Below are 16,408 nucleotides of genomic sequence, written 5' to 3'. Positions count from 1 at the left end.
CAACAATTAATGTGATCCTATTTTACCATCGACGTCACATCCCTTAACCGCAACAACAAGCACTTACGAAAGTCATGGCTAGAAGGGATCCAGCTTTTGTCAAATGGACGTCAAAAGTGTTTTATTTCTTTGCTTTTTTATACTGAACAAACATATAAACGCAACAATTTAAACTATTCTACTGTTACGGTTAATATAAGGAAATCAGTCAATTTAAATAAACAAATTAGGCCCTAATCTATGGATCTACATGATTTAGCATGGGCGCAGCCATCGGTTGGTCTGTGAAGGCAAAGGCTCACCCACTCGGGAGCCAGGCCCAGCCAATCAGAATGAGTTTTTCGCCACAGAAAAGGTCTTTACTTTTTATTTTATTTATTTCACCTTTATTTAACCAGGTAGGCAAGTTGAGAACAAGTTCTCATTTACAATTGCGACCTGGCCAAGATAAAGCAACAGAGTTACACATGGAGTAAAACAAACATACAGTCAATAATACAGTATAAACAAGTGAGTGCGATGAGTGAGTGTGATGAATACGATGTGAGCAAATGAGGTGAGATAAGGGAGGTAAAGGCAAAAAAAAGGCCATGGTGGCAAAGTAAATACAATATAGCAAGTAAAACACTGGAATGGTAGATTTGCAGTGGAGGAATGTGCAAAGTAGAAATAAAAATAATGGGGTGCAAAGGAGCAAAATAAATAAATAAAATAAATACAGTAGGGAAAGAGGTAGTTGTTTGGGCTAAATTATAGGTGGGCTATGTACAGGTGCAGTAATCTGTGAGCTGCTCTGACAGTTGGTGCTTAAAGCTAGTGAGGGAGATAAGTGTTTCCAGTTTCAGAGATTTTTGTAGTTCGTTCCAGTCATTAGCAGCAGAGCACTGGAAGGAGAGGCGGCCAAAGAAATAATTGGTTTTGGGGGTGACTAGAGATATATACCTGCTGGAGCGTGTGTTACAGGTGGGAGATGCTATGGTGACCAGCGAGCTGAGATAAGGGGGTACTTTACCTAGCAGGGTCTTGTAGATGACATGGAGCCAGTGGGTTTGGCGATGAGTATGAAGCGAGGGCCAGCCAACGAGAGCGTACAGGTTGCAATGGTGGGTAGTATATGGGGCTTTGGTGACAAAACGGATTGCACTGTGATAGACTGCATCCAATTTGTTGAGTAGGGTATTGGAGGCTATTTTGTAAATGACATCGCCGAAGTCGAGGATTGGTAGGATGGTCAGTTTTACAAGGGTATGTTTGGCAGCATGAGTGAAGGATGCTTTGTTGCGAAATAGGAAGCCAATTTGGATTGGAGATGTTTGATATGGGTCTGGAAGGAGAGTTTACAGTCTAACCAGACACCTAAGTATTTGTAGTTGTCCACGTATTCTAAGTCAGAGCCGTCCAGAGTAGTGATGTTGGACAGGCGGGCAGGTGCAGGCAGCGATCGGTTGAAGAGCATGCATTTAGTTTTACTTGTATTTAAGAGCAATTGGAGGCCACGGAAGGAGAGTTGTATGGCATTGAAGCTTGCCTGGAGGGTTGTTAACACAGTGTCCAAAGAAGGGCCAGAAGTATACAGAATGGTGTCGTCTGCGTAGAGGTGGATCAGAGACTCACCAGCAGCAAGAGCGACATCATTGATGTATACAGAGAAGAGAGTCGGTCCAAGAATTGAACCCTGTGGCACCCCCATAGAGACTGCCAGAGGTCCGGACAGCAGACCCTCCGATTTGACACACTGAACTCTATCAGAGAAGAAGTTGGTGAACCAGGCGAGGCAATCATTTGAGAAACCAAGGCTGTCGAGTCTAAGTCAGCTTCCCTGAACAGCTGCATATCACGGGGGCTGTTCGATGCTAATGCAGAACGCCATAGGATGTTTTTGTGTTGGTTAAGGGCAGTCAGGTCTGGGGAGAACCAAGGGCTATATCTGTTCCTGGTTCTAAATTTCTTGAATGGGGCATGCTTATTTAAGATGGTTAGGAAGGCATTTAAAAGAAATATCCAGGCATCCTCTACTGACGGGATGAGATCAATATCCTTCCAGGATACCCCGGCCAGGTCGATTAGAAAGGCCTGCTCGCTGAAGTGTTTCAGGGAGCGTTTGACAGTGATGAGTGGAGGTCGTTTGACCGCTGACCCATTACGGATGCAGGCAATGAGGCAGTGATCGCTGAGATCTTGTTTGAAGACAGCAGAGGTGTATTTAGAGGGCAAGTTGTTTAGGATGATATCTATGAGGGTGCCCGTGTTTAAGGCTTTGGGGAGGTACCTGGTAGGTTCATTGATAATTTGTGTGAGATTGAGGGTATCAAGCTTAGATTGTAGGATGGCTGGGGTGTTAAGCATGTTCCAGTTTAGGTCGCCTAGCAGCACGAGCTCTGAAGATAGATGGGGGGGCAATCAGTTCACATATGGTGTCCAGAGCCCAGCTTACTACAGACAAATACTTTCATCACTGTCACTGCAAATTTTTGATTTTTTTTAATATTTTTTTTTTACTGTCCCCAACAAAAGGTGCACGTGTGTAATGATCATGCTGTAATCAGTTTCTTGATATGCCACACCTGTCCAGTGGATGGATTATCTTATCTTACTCACTAACAGGGATGTAAACAAATTTGTGCACATTTCTGAGAAATATGTTTTTTGTTCATATGGAAAGTTACTGGGATCTTTCATTTCAGCTCATGAAACATGTGACAAACACTTTGCGTTTATATTTTTTTGTTCAGTATAGCAAACCCCAACTTTTTTCCTAACCTTAACCTAATTATCCTAACCTGCTACATAACGTCAAATCTGGAAGTTGGAAGCCTTCTAGCCATGACCACTGAACAACTAGCTAATAGCAAAGATGGTGGATAAATGAAAATAGTTTACTTCGGCCGTTTACCATTGAACAAAATATAAATGCCGGGGTACTTAAGGGGTGGCTCTCCCAAAGACACCAATGTGATAGCAGCTGGGACTGGTCTATTTAGTTCATTGACTTCCACTGAAACAAATGAGGGAGTAAGATGTCTCGCTTCCTCTTCCTACTACTTGTACCACAGCTAGTACTGGCAGAGAGGGAAGAGGAAGCGAGACACCCCACTCGCTGTTTTTCTTCTCCTGGTTCGATGCAAGTCAATGAACTAAGTAGACTAGACCCAGTTGCTATTACATTGGTGTATATGGACACGCCGAGTTAAGTAGCCCGGAATTGACAATTTTTGTCAATGGTTAACTGCCTGAGTGAACTATCTTCATTTATCCATCATCTTTGGTACTAGTTTGCGCAAATCTTTGGCACACTCTACCGGTTTACATCTATTTATTTTAAATTAAACGAATGTCAGTAGTTGACTGGTCGTTTAACATTGGGCGACTGCCGACTGACCACAATCTACAAAGTATGTTTTATGTAGTGTTACTGCTGTCCACGGATAATTCGTAACCACTCGGCTACATAGTTTTAACTAGTTACCACAGCCAACAAAATTGGCTATATCGTAAAAATTCATGAAAACAACATTTGCTTTTGGGTCTTCAATCGAGGTTAGGGTTGGGTATAAGGTTAGCAGTGTGTGTATATATATATATATATATATATATATATATAATAAAACAAGACATGTTTTTTTTTTTTTGATTTTTAGAGGATATATTTGAGAAATAGACGAGGTTTGACTGTGGCTGGAGTAACTAGTGAAAATCCGGCTACAGACCACTTGCGGCAAGAGTTTCCTTCCTGACAATCGCAGCTGTTTGTTGTGCGCAAGCTAGCTAGCGGTAGCTTGGTTGGGGCAAGAAACTAAGATTGAAGAGGAAGCTATTTTGCTCCTCGCCAATCAACTGTTTTTTTAAAACAACTGGTCATATGTAATTCGCTTAGATAAATTCTTCCCGGTTATCAAATGAGAAAAGAAGCACATCAATTCCCTTGACTTTTTTTTTGGAAGGCCTTTTTTTTTTCCTCTGCAAAGGATGTCTAAACGATTAAGGAATAGTGAGGTTTGCGCGGATTGCAGTGTCCCAGGTAAGTCACTTACTGATCAAAGGTGGGTAGCTAGCCAAGCCATACATCATTCAGGCAGAATACTTATATTAACATGGCTAATAGATCTATCTATCAGCTATTACTTGTTTGCGTACTTGCTAGCTAGCAAGTAATAGCTGATATATATATTTGTATGGTTTGGCTAGCTTCTAGCTACCAAGCGTTGATCAGTAAACTAGTTGATGTGTTGGTTTTTGAAGCTAGCACTGAGCTCAAACGTAAGCATGCGATTAGGTTAACTAAACTAGCTAGTTATGACAGTTTTACAAGCGGTGTCTTCTCTCTATGAAGCCAACATTATCAACTACAGTGTAAAATGTAATTACTGCTGGGTCATTGGTTTTAAAATAAACAATCAAGCTATCTCCCGAGTCCTTGCGTGAGTCATGCAAGTCTTTGCGTGATGTGATCATGGTGCGGTTATTCCAATGTAGTGGTGTTTTGATTTTGCAGGAATAACCATTTCAAATACGATTTCCTGTCAAAGGGCTGCCACAATGTATTTAATCGGGTTGGCAAGTGAAGTAATATGTTCAGTTTCAGACAGGCCATTGTCTCTTAGTCTCAGTTTAAGTTATGGCATGCAAATCTCCTTTCTCATCTGCCAAGGTAAAATGTGTATGACATGGGACACAGACAACAATCAAGTCTCTTTCTGCTATAAAATATCAGAAGATGGTTACAATGTGGTGTAGTTCAGTGTGTTTGCCCTTTTGCACACCTGATTGTGGCGCTTTAGTGTTGTTGGTTGTCTTCCTGTGTCTGTCTGGCTGCATGCTTCTGAAGAGTCGTGAGAGGGGAGAAGAATTTGCCCCGTGGTCATGGTTTTAGATTCTACTACCTAGAGTTGCTTCCTTTCAATTGCCTTCTGGTATGAGTTTTGACAAGAGTAGGAGAACAGCTGACCAGGTACACACTGCTTCCACATCTGAACTTTGGATGGGTCCCCTAGTTACAACCTCACACTGCTGTTCATTTTGGGGAAATGAACCAACTGTCAACCTGCGATTTAAGAATGATGATGGTGTGCCGTCCAATTTGATGTTGTCACTCCACTAAGAGGCTCTTAATCAGTGATTAGTAAACAAAATCCACTACAAATACCATACATTGTTTATCTGATAGAATAATGAACATTTCCTAACAATTTAGAGCTCATCCAAAATGTGTAGAAATCATGTCACGTCCTGCTTCGCTGTGTAAGTGTTATGAGGGTTGTTTTGCATAATGTTTAGACTATTTCGTACAGGAATGACGTGATGTCCAATGAGCACAGGAAGAAAAACAGGATGTTGAGTGAATTGACTGGATGCTGAGGATGCAGTGAGAATTGAGGCTATTGTATTTGACTTGTGCCTCACCTATTTTTGTACTTTTCTTCCACGGCTCTCAGTAGGTTCTTCTATCATAGGGAGTTTTAAATCATTTTAAGCCTATTGTACAAGCATCTGCACGTTTCCTTTTTGTAAAATATTTGTCTACATTTTTTATATTTTTTATTTTTAAACATGGAGGTTAGATGTCATTTGTCAGTGGTTGATGTTCTTAGTTAAAAGAGGAACACTGCTTGGTTAGAATATTGGATATCCTTATTGGGAAATGGGCCTAACCTAATTATTGTGACAATAAGTAGGCCTAGCTGTATGTACTCTTGTCTTATAGCTGGTTCTCTCTCAATTGAACCTGGGGAAAAGGTTAAGCTGTATACATTAACCTAGGGTCAATTTGAAGTAGGCTAGCCCATACCAACCTGTTCCCAATGGAATTCCCCACACTTCAATTCATTCACTTTTTGACAGCACCAATTTTGATTAAAAAAAAGGATAAATATAAATAGTCTGGTTAACCGTTTAACAGTCTTATGGCTTGGGGGTAGAAGCTGTTCAGGGTCTTGTTGGTTCCAGACTTGGTAGAATGGTACCGCTTGCCATGCAGTAGTATAGAGAACAGTCTATGACTTGGGTAGCTGGAGTCTTTGACAATTCTTAGAGCCTTCTTCTGACGCCACCTGGTAGAGAGCTCCTGAGTGACGCAGCGGTCTGCATATCAGTGCTAGAGGCATCACTACAGACCCTGGTTCGATTCCAGGCTGTATCACAACCAGCCATGATTGGGAGTCCCATAGGGCGGCGCACAATTGGCCCAGTGTCATTCGGGTTAGGGTTTGGCCAGGGTAGGACATTATTGTAAATAAGAATTTGTTCTTAACTATCTTGCCTAGTTAAATAAAAATAGAGGTCCTGGATGGTAGGGAGCTCAGCCCGAGTGATGTACTGGGCTGTACGCACTACTCTCTGTAGCGCCTTGTGGTCGGATGCCAAATCTTTTCAGCCTTTTGAGGGGAAGTGTGTGTGGACCATGATAATTTCTTAGTGATGTGGACACCGAGGAACTTCAAGCTCTTGATCCGCTCTACTACAGCCCCTTCAATGTGGATTGGGGTGTGCCCGGCCCTCCATTTCCTGTAGTCCACGATCAGCTCCTGTCTTTCTGACGTTGAGTGAGAGGTTGTTGTCTTGGCACCATGCTACCAGGTCACTGACCTCCTCCCTATACAGGCCTACCACTGTTGTGTCATCTGCAAACTTAATGATGGTGTTGGAGTCGTGCCTGGTCATGCAGTCATGAGTGAACAGTAGTACAGGAGGGGACTGAGCACGCACCCCTGAGGGGCCCCCGTGTTGAGGATCAGCGTTGGCGAATGTGTTGTTGCCTACCCTCACCACCTGGGGGCGGCCCGTCAGGAAGTTCAGGATCCAGTTGCAGAGGAGGTATTCTGTCCCAGGGTCCTGAGCTTAGTGATGAGCTTGGAGGGCATTATGGTTTTGAACGCGGAGCTATAGTCAATGAACAGCATTCTCACGTAGGTGTTCCTCTTGTCCAGGTGGAAGTGGGCAATGTGGCGCGCAATAGAGATTGCATAATTTTTATCTGTTGGGCCGGTATGCGAATTAGAGTGGGTCTTTGATAGTGTTGTTGTGAGCAATGACCAGCCTTTCAAAGCATTACATGGCTACAGATGTGAGTGCTACGGAGTGATAGTCATTTAGAAGGTTACCTTGGCGTTACCTTTTGGACACAGGTACTATGGTGGTCTGCTTGAAACATGTAGGTGTTACAGACGGGGTCAGGGAGAGGTTGAAAATGTCAGTGAAGGGTCTTGCCAGCTGGTCAGTGCTTGCTCTGAGTACGCATCCTAGTAATCTGGCAATCTTAACCTGTTTTAAAGTAAGGCTTGGCGACATGGCCAAAATATCCTATCACGGTATTTAAAAATAAAATGACGGTATGACTGTATTTATGTTTTTGAATAATAAAAGTTATACATTTTCTATGAGTAGTACGTGACCCTAGGGTGGCAACACATACATTCTGTGATTTCGATGGGTCTTTCTACATTCTGATTGTTTTATACTGTTCAATTCAACTTCAACCAAAAATAATTTATCAATTTATCAATTTCCTGCGCTCATTTGAGATCATTTCCACACTGCCATGCACAATATGGGCAAACAATTTAGGACTTAAAAAAAAATATATATTGTGATTTAGAGCCAAACTCTTGGGTGGACTGTAGAAATCATGGAAATAGTTAGAATATAATATTGGGCACTTAGTGTTGTTTGACATGACAATGAATGGAACTGCCAGGGAGGAGTTATTGTGACAGCGTAGGAATGTTTCCTAGGGGGCACTATAATCTTTGGCTACATTACATTTTTTTGTCTTAGCTACTTCATGTAGCTAACATATTCATGCTTTGCGTATTCCTCTTTGATTTTGAAGATACTGTTGCACAAACAGCATGTTGATTTAGGTCTGCAGTAGAGGTCGACCTATTAATTGGAATGGCCGATTAATTAGGGCTGATTTCAAGTTTTCATAACAATCGGAAATCGGTATTTTTGGGCGCCGATTTGCAGATTATTATTATATTTTTTTTTACACCTTTATTTAATCTTTATTTAACTTGGAAAGTCAGTTAAGAATACATTCTTATTTTCAATGACGGCCTAGAAACGGTGGGTTAACTGCCTCGTTCAGGGGCAGAACAGATTTTCACCTTGTCAGCTCGGGGGATCCAATCTTGCAACCTTACAGTTAACGAGTCCAACGAATAACGACCTGCCTCTCGTTGTACTCCACAAGGAGACTGCATGTTACGCAAATGCAGTAAGCCAAGGTAAGTTGCTAGCTAGCTTATCTTATAAAAAACAATCAATCATAATCACTAGTTAACTACACATGGTTAATGATATTACTAGATATTATCTAGCGTGTCCTGCGTTGCATATGATCTGACTGAGCATACAAGCACACAAGTATCTAAGTATCTGACTGAGCGGTGGTAGGAAGAAGCAGGCGCGTAAACATTCATTCAAACAGCATTCTCGTGTGTTTTGCCAGCAGCTCTTCGTTGTGTGTCAAGCATTGCGCTGTTTATGACTTCAAGCCTATCAACTCCCAAGATGTGGCTGGTGTAGCCGAAGTGAAATGGCTGGCTAGTTAGCACGCGCTACTCGCTCTGAGCCTTGGGGTGGTTGTTTCCCTTGCTCTGCATGGGTAACGCAGCTTCGATATGGTGGCTGTTGTCGTTGTGTTGCTGGTTCGAGCCCAGGGAGGAGCGAGGAGAGGGACGGAAGCTATACTGTTACACTGGCAATACTAAAGTGACTATAAGAACATCCAATAGTCAACGGTTAATTAAATACAAATGGTATAGAGGGGAATAGTCCTATAATTCCTATAATAACTACAACCTAAAACTTCTTACCTGGGAATATTGAAGACTCATGTTAATAGAAGCCACCAGTTGTCATATGTTCTCATGTTCTGAGCAAGGAACTGAAACGTTAGCTTTCTTACATAGCACATATTACACTTTTACTTTCTTCTCCAACACTTTGTTTTTGCATTATTTAAACCAAATTGAACATGTTTCATTATTTACTTGAGGCTAAATTGATTTTATTGATGTATTATATTAAGTTAAAATAAGTGTTCATTCAGTATTGTTGTAATTGTCATTATTTCAAATGCATAAAAAAAATATTTAAAAAATTGTCCTATTAATCGTTATCGGCTTTTTTGGTCCTCCAATAATCGGTATCGGCGTTGAAAAATCATAATCGGTCGACCTCTAGTCTGCAGTATCACTGGTGTTATCAGGCTGTATAGCTAGTTATGTTTGCTCTGACTCAGTACATTTATTAGCTAACTAGCTAACTAGCAATTAGCATTAGCTGCTGACACGATTTAGGCCCAACTTGCTAAGAAAAGACAAACTAGCTGTTTGCAGATGTCGAAAAAAACTAAGTGTAATTTTAGAATGCCAGTGGATTTATATTAAGAAGCAAAGTTGAAACAGCATTGTTGTCATCAACATTGTTGCATGTGCTGCATTGACCATGCAGACTGAACACAAGTGTCACATGGTCAAGGAAGGGCAGGGTTCGGGGCTAGGTCTGCGTGGAATGCGGCGTGGAGAGAGATGACTCAAGTAGTGGAGTAAACTGTAAAAATGGATGTTACATAGGGCATCTCACATTTAACAAACCAAAAAAATCAAATACCGTTATATAAGGCCAATTTAAAACCCAAACCACTCCGTGCATCAATACCGGTATTCCGCCCGCTCACATCAGCTATGGAGAGCGAGATCGCACTGTTGTCTGGAACAGCTGGTGCTCTCATACATGGTTGTGTTGCTTGCCTCGAAATGAGCATAGAATAAATTTAGATTGTCTGGTAAGCATGCGTCATTGGGCAGCTCTCTGCTGGGTTTCCCTTTTATAATCTATGATAGTTTGCAATCCCTGCCACATCTGACGCACGTCAGAGGCGGTGTGGTAGGATTTGATCTTAGTCGTAGCGGGATTTCTGATACGCGTCCGGATTAGTGTCCCGCTCCTTGAAAGCGGAAGCTCTAACCTTTAGCTCAGTGAGGATGGTGCCTGTTATCCATGGCTTCTGGTTGGGATATGTACGTATGGTCACTGTGGGGATGACATCGTTGATGCATTTTAATAATGACGCCGGTGACTGATGTGGTAAATTCTTAAATGTTATCGGATGAATCCCGGAACATATTCCTGTCTGCGCTTGCGAAACAGTCCAGTAGCTTAGCATCGGCTTCATCGTACCACTTACGTATTGAGCACGTCACTGGTACATCCTATTTTGAGTTTTTCTTGTAAGCAGGAATCAGGAGGATAGCGTTATGGTCAGCTTTGCCAAATGGAGGTCGAGAGAGAGATTTGTATGCATTTTTGTGTGTAAAGTAAAGATGATCTAGAGTTATTTCAACTCTAGTTGCACAGGTGACATGCTGGTAAAAATGAAGTAAGATGGAGTTCAGTTTCCTTGCATTAAAATCACCGGCCACTAGGAGCGCCGCCTCTGGATGTGCATTTTCTTGTTTGCTTATGGGCCTATATAGCTCGTTGATGTGGTCTTAGTGGCAGCATTGGTTTGAGGTGGTAAATGGACGGCTATGAAAAATATAGATAACTCTCTTAATAAATAGTATGGTTTGCAGCTTATCACGAGGTATTCTAACACAGGCAAGCAAAACCTTTAGTCTTCCTAAACATTAGAGATTGCGCACCAGCTGTTGTTAACAAAGAGACACACACACCTCCCCCTTAACCTTACCCGAAGCTGCGGTTCAGTCTTGACTATGCATAGAAAAAACAGCTAGATGTATAATATCCATGTCTTTGTTCAGCCACAACTCCAAAGTGCTCAGAAAGTAACTTTTTGGACCTGAATGGCAAAACCATTAAAGAGATAAAAATGCTCGAAGTTGACCCATTTTGCATACCCTGTTGGTAAGCTTTTAAATTATATCAAAGTCATCAGTGTTTCTTTTCCAGTGATGAAGACATGGATTTCTCATATGCAAAATGGGTCAACTTTGAACACTTATCTCTGGAATGTTTTGGCATTCAGTTCCAAAAAGTCACATTCTGACCATTTCTTCCATGGGCAAATAAATAGAAAATAAATGCTGTAAAAAGGTTTCTAATGGATTTACCAACAGATAGGGTTACTCACTGCAGTTCATTACATCCATCCAGCAAGCATCCAGCATACATCCAGCAAGTCAGTTAAAGAACAAATTCTTATTTTCAATGACGGCCTAGGAACAGTGGGTTAACTGCCTGTTCACGGGCAGAACGATAGATTTGTACCTTGTCAGCTCTGGGATTTGAACATGAAACCTTTTGATTACTAGTCCAACGCTCTAGCCACTAGGCTACCCTGCCGCCCCGAATATCCAATTCTCTGACCATCACAATGAATTTGTAAAGGTCCCAACACCAGTTGGTCTGGACTGCCCCTCTGTGGGTCTGTTACCAGTTGTTGACTAGGCTTGATAACACCCATCTCTCACTGGATAGAAAGACGAAGAGACAAACAGAACTCCGGCTCCCAAGTGGCTCAGTGATCTAAGGCACTGCATCGCAGTGCTAGTAGGCGTCAGTACACACCCTGGTTCGATCCAGGGCTGTATCACAAAATAAGATTTTGTTCTTAACTGACTTGCCTAGTGAAATTAAAAAAGAATGGTGGACCAGGTGTCAGAGCCTGGTCCACAGCCCATGTCCCCCTCTTCTCCCCCCTCCCCTAAACACACACTTCAGCTGTCGCCAGGGAGATGTGACAAACCCACTGCCACTCATTTGCAATTTTTGCTTGTCTGTTTATGAGTTGCAATTTTGTTTGTTAGTTTGTCGGTCAATCTGGCAGCCAACCAACAGTAGATGTTGGTAAGTTTGTCAGTGAAACTCAGTCATTTTAGATGTTATGATTGCTCCCGTTATGTCAATAGCCTATAAATTGGTCAGTGTAACTTGAGCTAGCAACATTCAGCTCAATAGAATGCCACATAAACAATATTTTAAGCTAACACACTGCCACCAACATTATATTTAGATATTCATTGCAGTACTCGCCAAAATTCTTGACTGAAGGTTCTACATGTCTATATTGAACCATAAGGAAGTGAAAGAGCAAGTCACCCAGGGAAGGAAGGTGAACGTCTAATCTCAAAACATACACTGAACAAAAAAAATAACAATTTCAAAGATTTTACTGAGTTACAGTTCATATAAAGAAAACAGTCAATTGAAATACATTCATTAGGCCCTAATCTATGGATTTCACATGACTGGGATACAGATATGCATCTGTTAGTCACTGATACCTACCTACCAAAAAAAGTATGGGCGTGGATCAGTAAACCAGTCCGTGTCTGGTGTGACCACCATTTGCCTCATGCAGCACGACACATCCCCTTCGCATAGAGTTCATCAGGCTGTTGATTGTGGCTTGTGGAATGGCTGTGCGAAGTTGCTGGATATTGGCGGGAACTGGAACAGGCTGTCGTACACATACATCCAGAGCATCCCAAACATGCTCAATGGGTGACATATCTGGAGAATATGCAGGCCATGGAAGAACTGGGACATTTTCAGCTTCCAAGAATTGTGTACCGATCTTTGTGACATGGGGCTGTAGATTATCATGCTGAAACATGAGGTGATGGCGGCGGATGAATGGTACGATAATGGGACTCAGGAACTCGTCACGTTATATGTGTTCATTCAAATTGCCATTGATAAAATGCAATTGTGTTCATTGTCCATAGCTTATGCCTGCCCATACCATAACCCCACCGCAGCCATGGGGCACTCTGTTCACAACGTTGACATTAGCAAACCCCTCGCCCACACAATGCTATACACGTTGTCTGCCATCTGCCCGGTTCATCTGAAACCGGAATTCGTTTGTGAAGAGCACACTTCACCAGCATGCCAGTGGCCATCAAAAGTGAGAATTTCCCCACTGGAGTCGGTTACAATGCCAAACTGCAGTCAGCTTATGACCTTGGAGAGTATGACGAGCACCCAGATGAGCTTTCCTGAGACAGTTTGTTTGTGCAGAAATGATTTGGTTGTGCAAACCCACACCTTCCTTGGCTGTCCGGGTGGCTGGTCTCATACGATCCTGCAGGCGAAGAAGCCGGATGCGGCGGTCCAGACTCCTGGGCTGGTGTGGTTACACGTGGTCTGCGGTTATGAGGTCTGTTGTACGTACTGCCAAATTCTCTAAAACGATGTTAGAGGCGGCTTATGGTAGAGAAATTAACATTAAATTCTCCGGCAACATCTCTGGTGGACATTCCTGCAGTCAGCCCTCAACTTGAGACATCTGTGGCATTGTTTTGTTTGACAAAACTGCACATTTTAGAGTGGCCTTTTATTGATAATGCCGTTTAAGCAGCTTCTTGATATGCCACACCTGTCAGGTGGATATACGCCTTTTGTGCGTAAGGAACATTTCTGGGATCTGTTATTTCAGCTCAAGAAACATGGGACCAACACTTTACATGTTGCGTTCATATTTTTGTTCAGTATTTTTATAAACTGGTTCATAAGGGAAACCACAGCCTACCCTATTTAGTTTTGACTCTAGGGCTCAGTTGTAGAGAATACAGAGAGTTCTCTAAATGGAGATGCAGGTCAGTTGATCACTTCTCTCCTTGGGCTTATGGGGTCACATGAGGAGAATGCATGCCTGGGGCGTTGAGGCAGTCCTCATGTTACTTCTGTTGCCCCCTACCTCAAAGGAAGCTTGCCTTCTATTGGTTTCAATTGACAAATAAAGATTAGAATAGATTAACATGTTTTGGATGCCTTTGCGCCCACACCTTCAAAGAAATTAAATTAGGGGAACGACTGTTGCTTCAAGTAGGAAGTCAGAGAAATCTAATGGCAAGCCTTTTAATACAGACTTTTTATTTTATTTTGTAGAGACTGTGTCTGTCTCAGAAGGCCTATCCCTCCCTCTCTCTGTGTGTTTGCTGTTACTTTACCAGCAGCACGGTATGCACAAGTTCAAACAAGTTTCATTTCTCTCTGCAGTTAGCGATCCTCTTTGAAGCTCTGTGATCTACGCTGAATGTCTCTTGCACAGTCCTTTTGTCATTATATCCACTCAGACCCCTGCAATACATCATGAGTCTAGAATGAGACTACCATCCCCATGTATTGGTTAGTGGAGTGCACATGCCTGTGAAGTGCATATATTTTGTGGCTGGTTGTACGGAAGTAGGTGAAAGAGGAAATGTCTCTTTTGCTCTCTCAGCTACAAAACATAAGAGGACGAGATGTTGGTGCAGTCTCTGACACTGTCCATATATGGAAGTGTGTGGTTTAACTTCCCCTTTGCATTCTGCATGACGTCACTACCTAAATGTAGTGAACTGGGGGTTGCACAGTTTAGGGTTATAGATAGATGGATAGATAGATATCTATCGCTATAGGCCAATTACACTCGATGGCCAGTTTATTAGGTCAACCCATCTAGTACCCCCCTTTGCCTCCAGAACATCCTGAATTCTCTGGGGCATGGAAACGTTGTATCAAGGGACTTAACGTGTGCCAGGAAAACATTCCACACACAGTTACACCACTGCCACCAGCCTCTTTTTGCCCATTCTAACGGCCAATCGAACAGTAACTGGATGCCTGTATGGCTGCTTTATATAGCAAACCAAACTCACTGTCTGTAGGAGCAAACCATTTTTGTGAACGAGATGGTATACCTAATAAACTGGACACTGAGTGTATATGGGAGCTATTTGCTATTTCTTATTACTAGCATTGTAATTATTGTATTCAGACCTCTTCCCCCTTTCCACATTTTGTTATGTTACAACCTTATTCTAAAATGAATTCAATAAAGGTTTTTCCTTATCAATCTACACACTACCCTATAATGACAAAGCGAAAACAGTTTAAAAATGTTTTTGCTCATTTATACAAAATTAAAAACTGATGCCTTATTTACATAAGTATTCAGACCCTTTGCTATGAGACTCAAAATTGAGCTGAGGTGTACCTTGTTTCCATTGATCATACTTGATTGGAGTCCACCTGTGGTAAATTCAATTGATTGGACATGGTTTGGAAAGGCACACACCTGTCTATATAAGGTCCCACAGTTGACAGTGCATGTCAGAGCAAAAAACCAAGCCATGGGATCGAAGCACTCTAAGACAGGATTGTGTCGAGACACAAATCTGGGGAAGGGTACCAAAAAATTTCTGCAGCATTGAAGGTACCCAAGAACACAGTGGCTTCCATAATTCTTAAATGGGAGAAGTTTGGAACAACCAAGACTCTTCCTAGAGCTGACAGAGCTCAAGAGTTTCTCTGTAGAGATGGGAGAACCTTCAAGAAGGATAACCATCTCTGCAGCACACCACCAATTAGGCCTTTATGTTAGAGTGGCCAGATGGAAGCTATTCCTCAGTAAAAGGCACATGACAGCCTGCTTGGAGTTTGCCAAAATGCACCTAAAGGACTCAGACCATGACAAACAAGATTCTCTGGTCTGATGAAACCAAGATTGAACTCTGGACTAAATGCCAAGCGTCACATCTGGAGGAAACCTGGCACCATATCTATGGTGAAGCATGGTGGTGGCAGCATCATGCTGTGGGGATGTTTTTCAGCGACAGGGACTGGGAGACTAGTCAGGATTGAGAGAAAGATAAACGGGACAAAGTATAGAGATCCTTGATGAAAACCTGCTCAGGACCTCAGACTGGGGTGAAGGTTCACCTTCCAACAGGACAATGACCTTAAGCACACAGCCAAGACAATGCGGGAGTGGCTTTGGGGCAAGTCTCTGAATATCCTTGAGTGGCCCAGCCAGAGCCCGGGCTTGAACCCGATCGAACATCTCTGGAGAGACCTGAAAATAGCTGTGCAGCGACACTCACCATCCAACCTGACAGAGCATGAGAGGATCTGCAGAGAAGAATGGGAGACACTCCCTAAATACAGGTGTGCCAAGCTTGTAGCGTCATACCCAAGACGACACGAGGCTGTAATCGCTGCCAAAGGTGCTTCAACAAAGTCCTGAGCAAAGCCTCTGAATACTTAAGTAAATATATTTTTTTTTAATGCATTTGCACAAGATAACTTTTCTTTGTCATTATGGGGTATTGTGTATAGATTGATGACAATTTAAAAAAAATGCATTTTAGAATAAGGCTGTAATGTAACAAAATGTGGACAGTCAAGGGGTCGTAATACTTTCCGAATGCACTGCATATGCCAGCTATGAAAAAAACTCACAATAAGTTAACTGACCAGACTAGATGCCTCACTCTTATCTGCTATCAGAATAGTGTGCCCCGAGGTTGTCTCCAGGTTACATGAGCCTAAATAGGGTTTCCTTAATCAACAAAGGCATCTAAACAGGACCAGTTCGACCTCAGGCGTATAGGTTCCAAAGGTGTGTCTGGATCGGCTGTCCCGTCAATGTAGCCTAACTGGAATGCCACAAGAATGG

At 42.4% G+C, this 16,408-nt stretch overlaps 1 protein-coding gene across 6 annotated transcripts in view; it reads left to right on the top strand.

The window, feature by feature from the left end:
* Window positions 1-3,729: 3,729 nt before the first annotated feature.
* Window positions 3,730-16,408, top strand: part of LOC139389302 (ARF GTPase-activating protein GIT2-like) — a 36,345-nt gene continuing 23,666 nt past the window's right edge. For 5 of the 6 annotated variants that reach the window (XM_071135922.1, XM_071135921.1, XM_071135920.1 and 2 more), the window contains exon 1: window positions 3,737-4,018. In XM_071135922.1, the coding sequence (XP_070992023.1) occupies window positions 3,967-4,018 (52 nt within the window). In that variant the 5' untranslated portion in view covers window positions 3,737-3,966. Of the gene's footprint in view, window positions 4,019-16,408 lie in introns of all 6 variants that reach the window. The other variant, XM_071135918.1, reaches the window with a different exon arrangement.

The sequence above is a fragment of the Oncorhynchus clarkii genome, chromosome 30, assembly GCF_045791955.1.
Source record: "Oncorhynchus clarkii lewisi isolate Uvic-CL-2024 chromosome 30, UVic_Ocla_1.0, whole genome shotgun sequence".
In the NCBI taxonomy this organism is placed as follows: domain Eukaryota; kingdom Metazoa; phylum Chordata; class Actinopteri; order Salmoniformes; family Salmonidae; genus Oncorhynchus; species Oncorhynchus clarkii.
The sequence above is the reverse complement of the archived record's forward strand: the minus strand, read 5'-3'. Positions and strand labels throughout refer to the sequence as shown.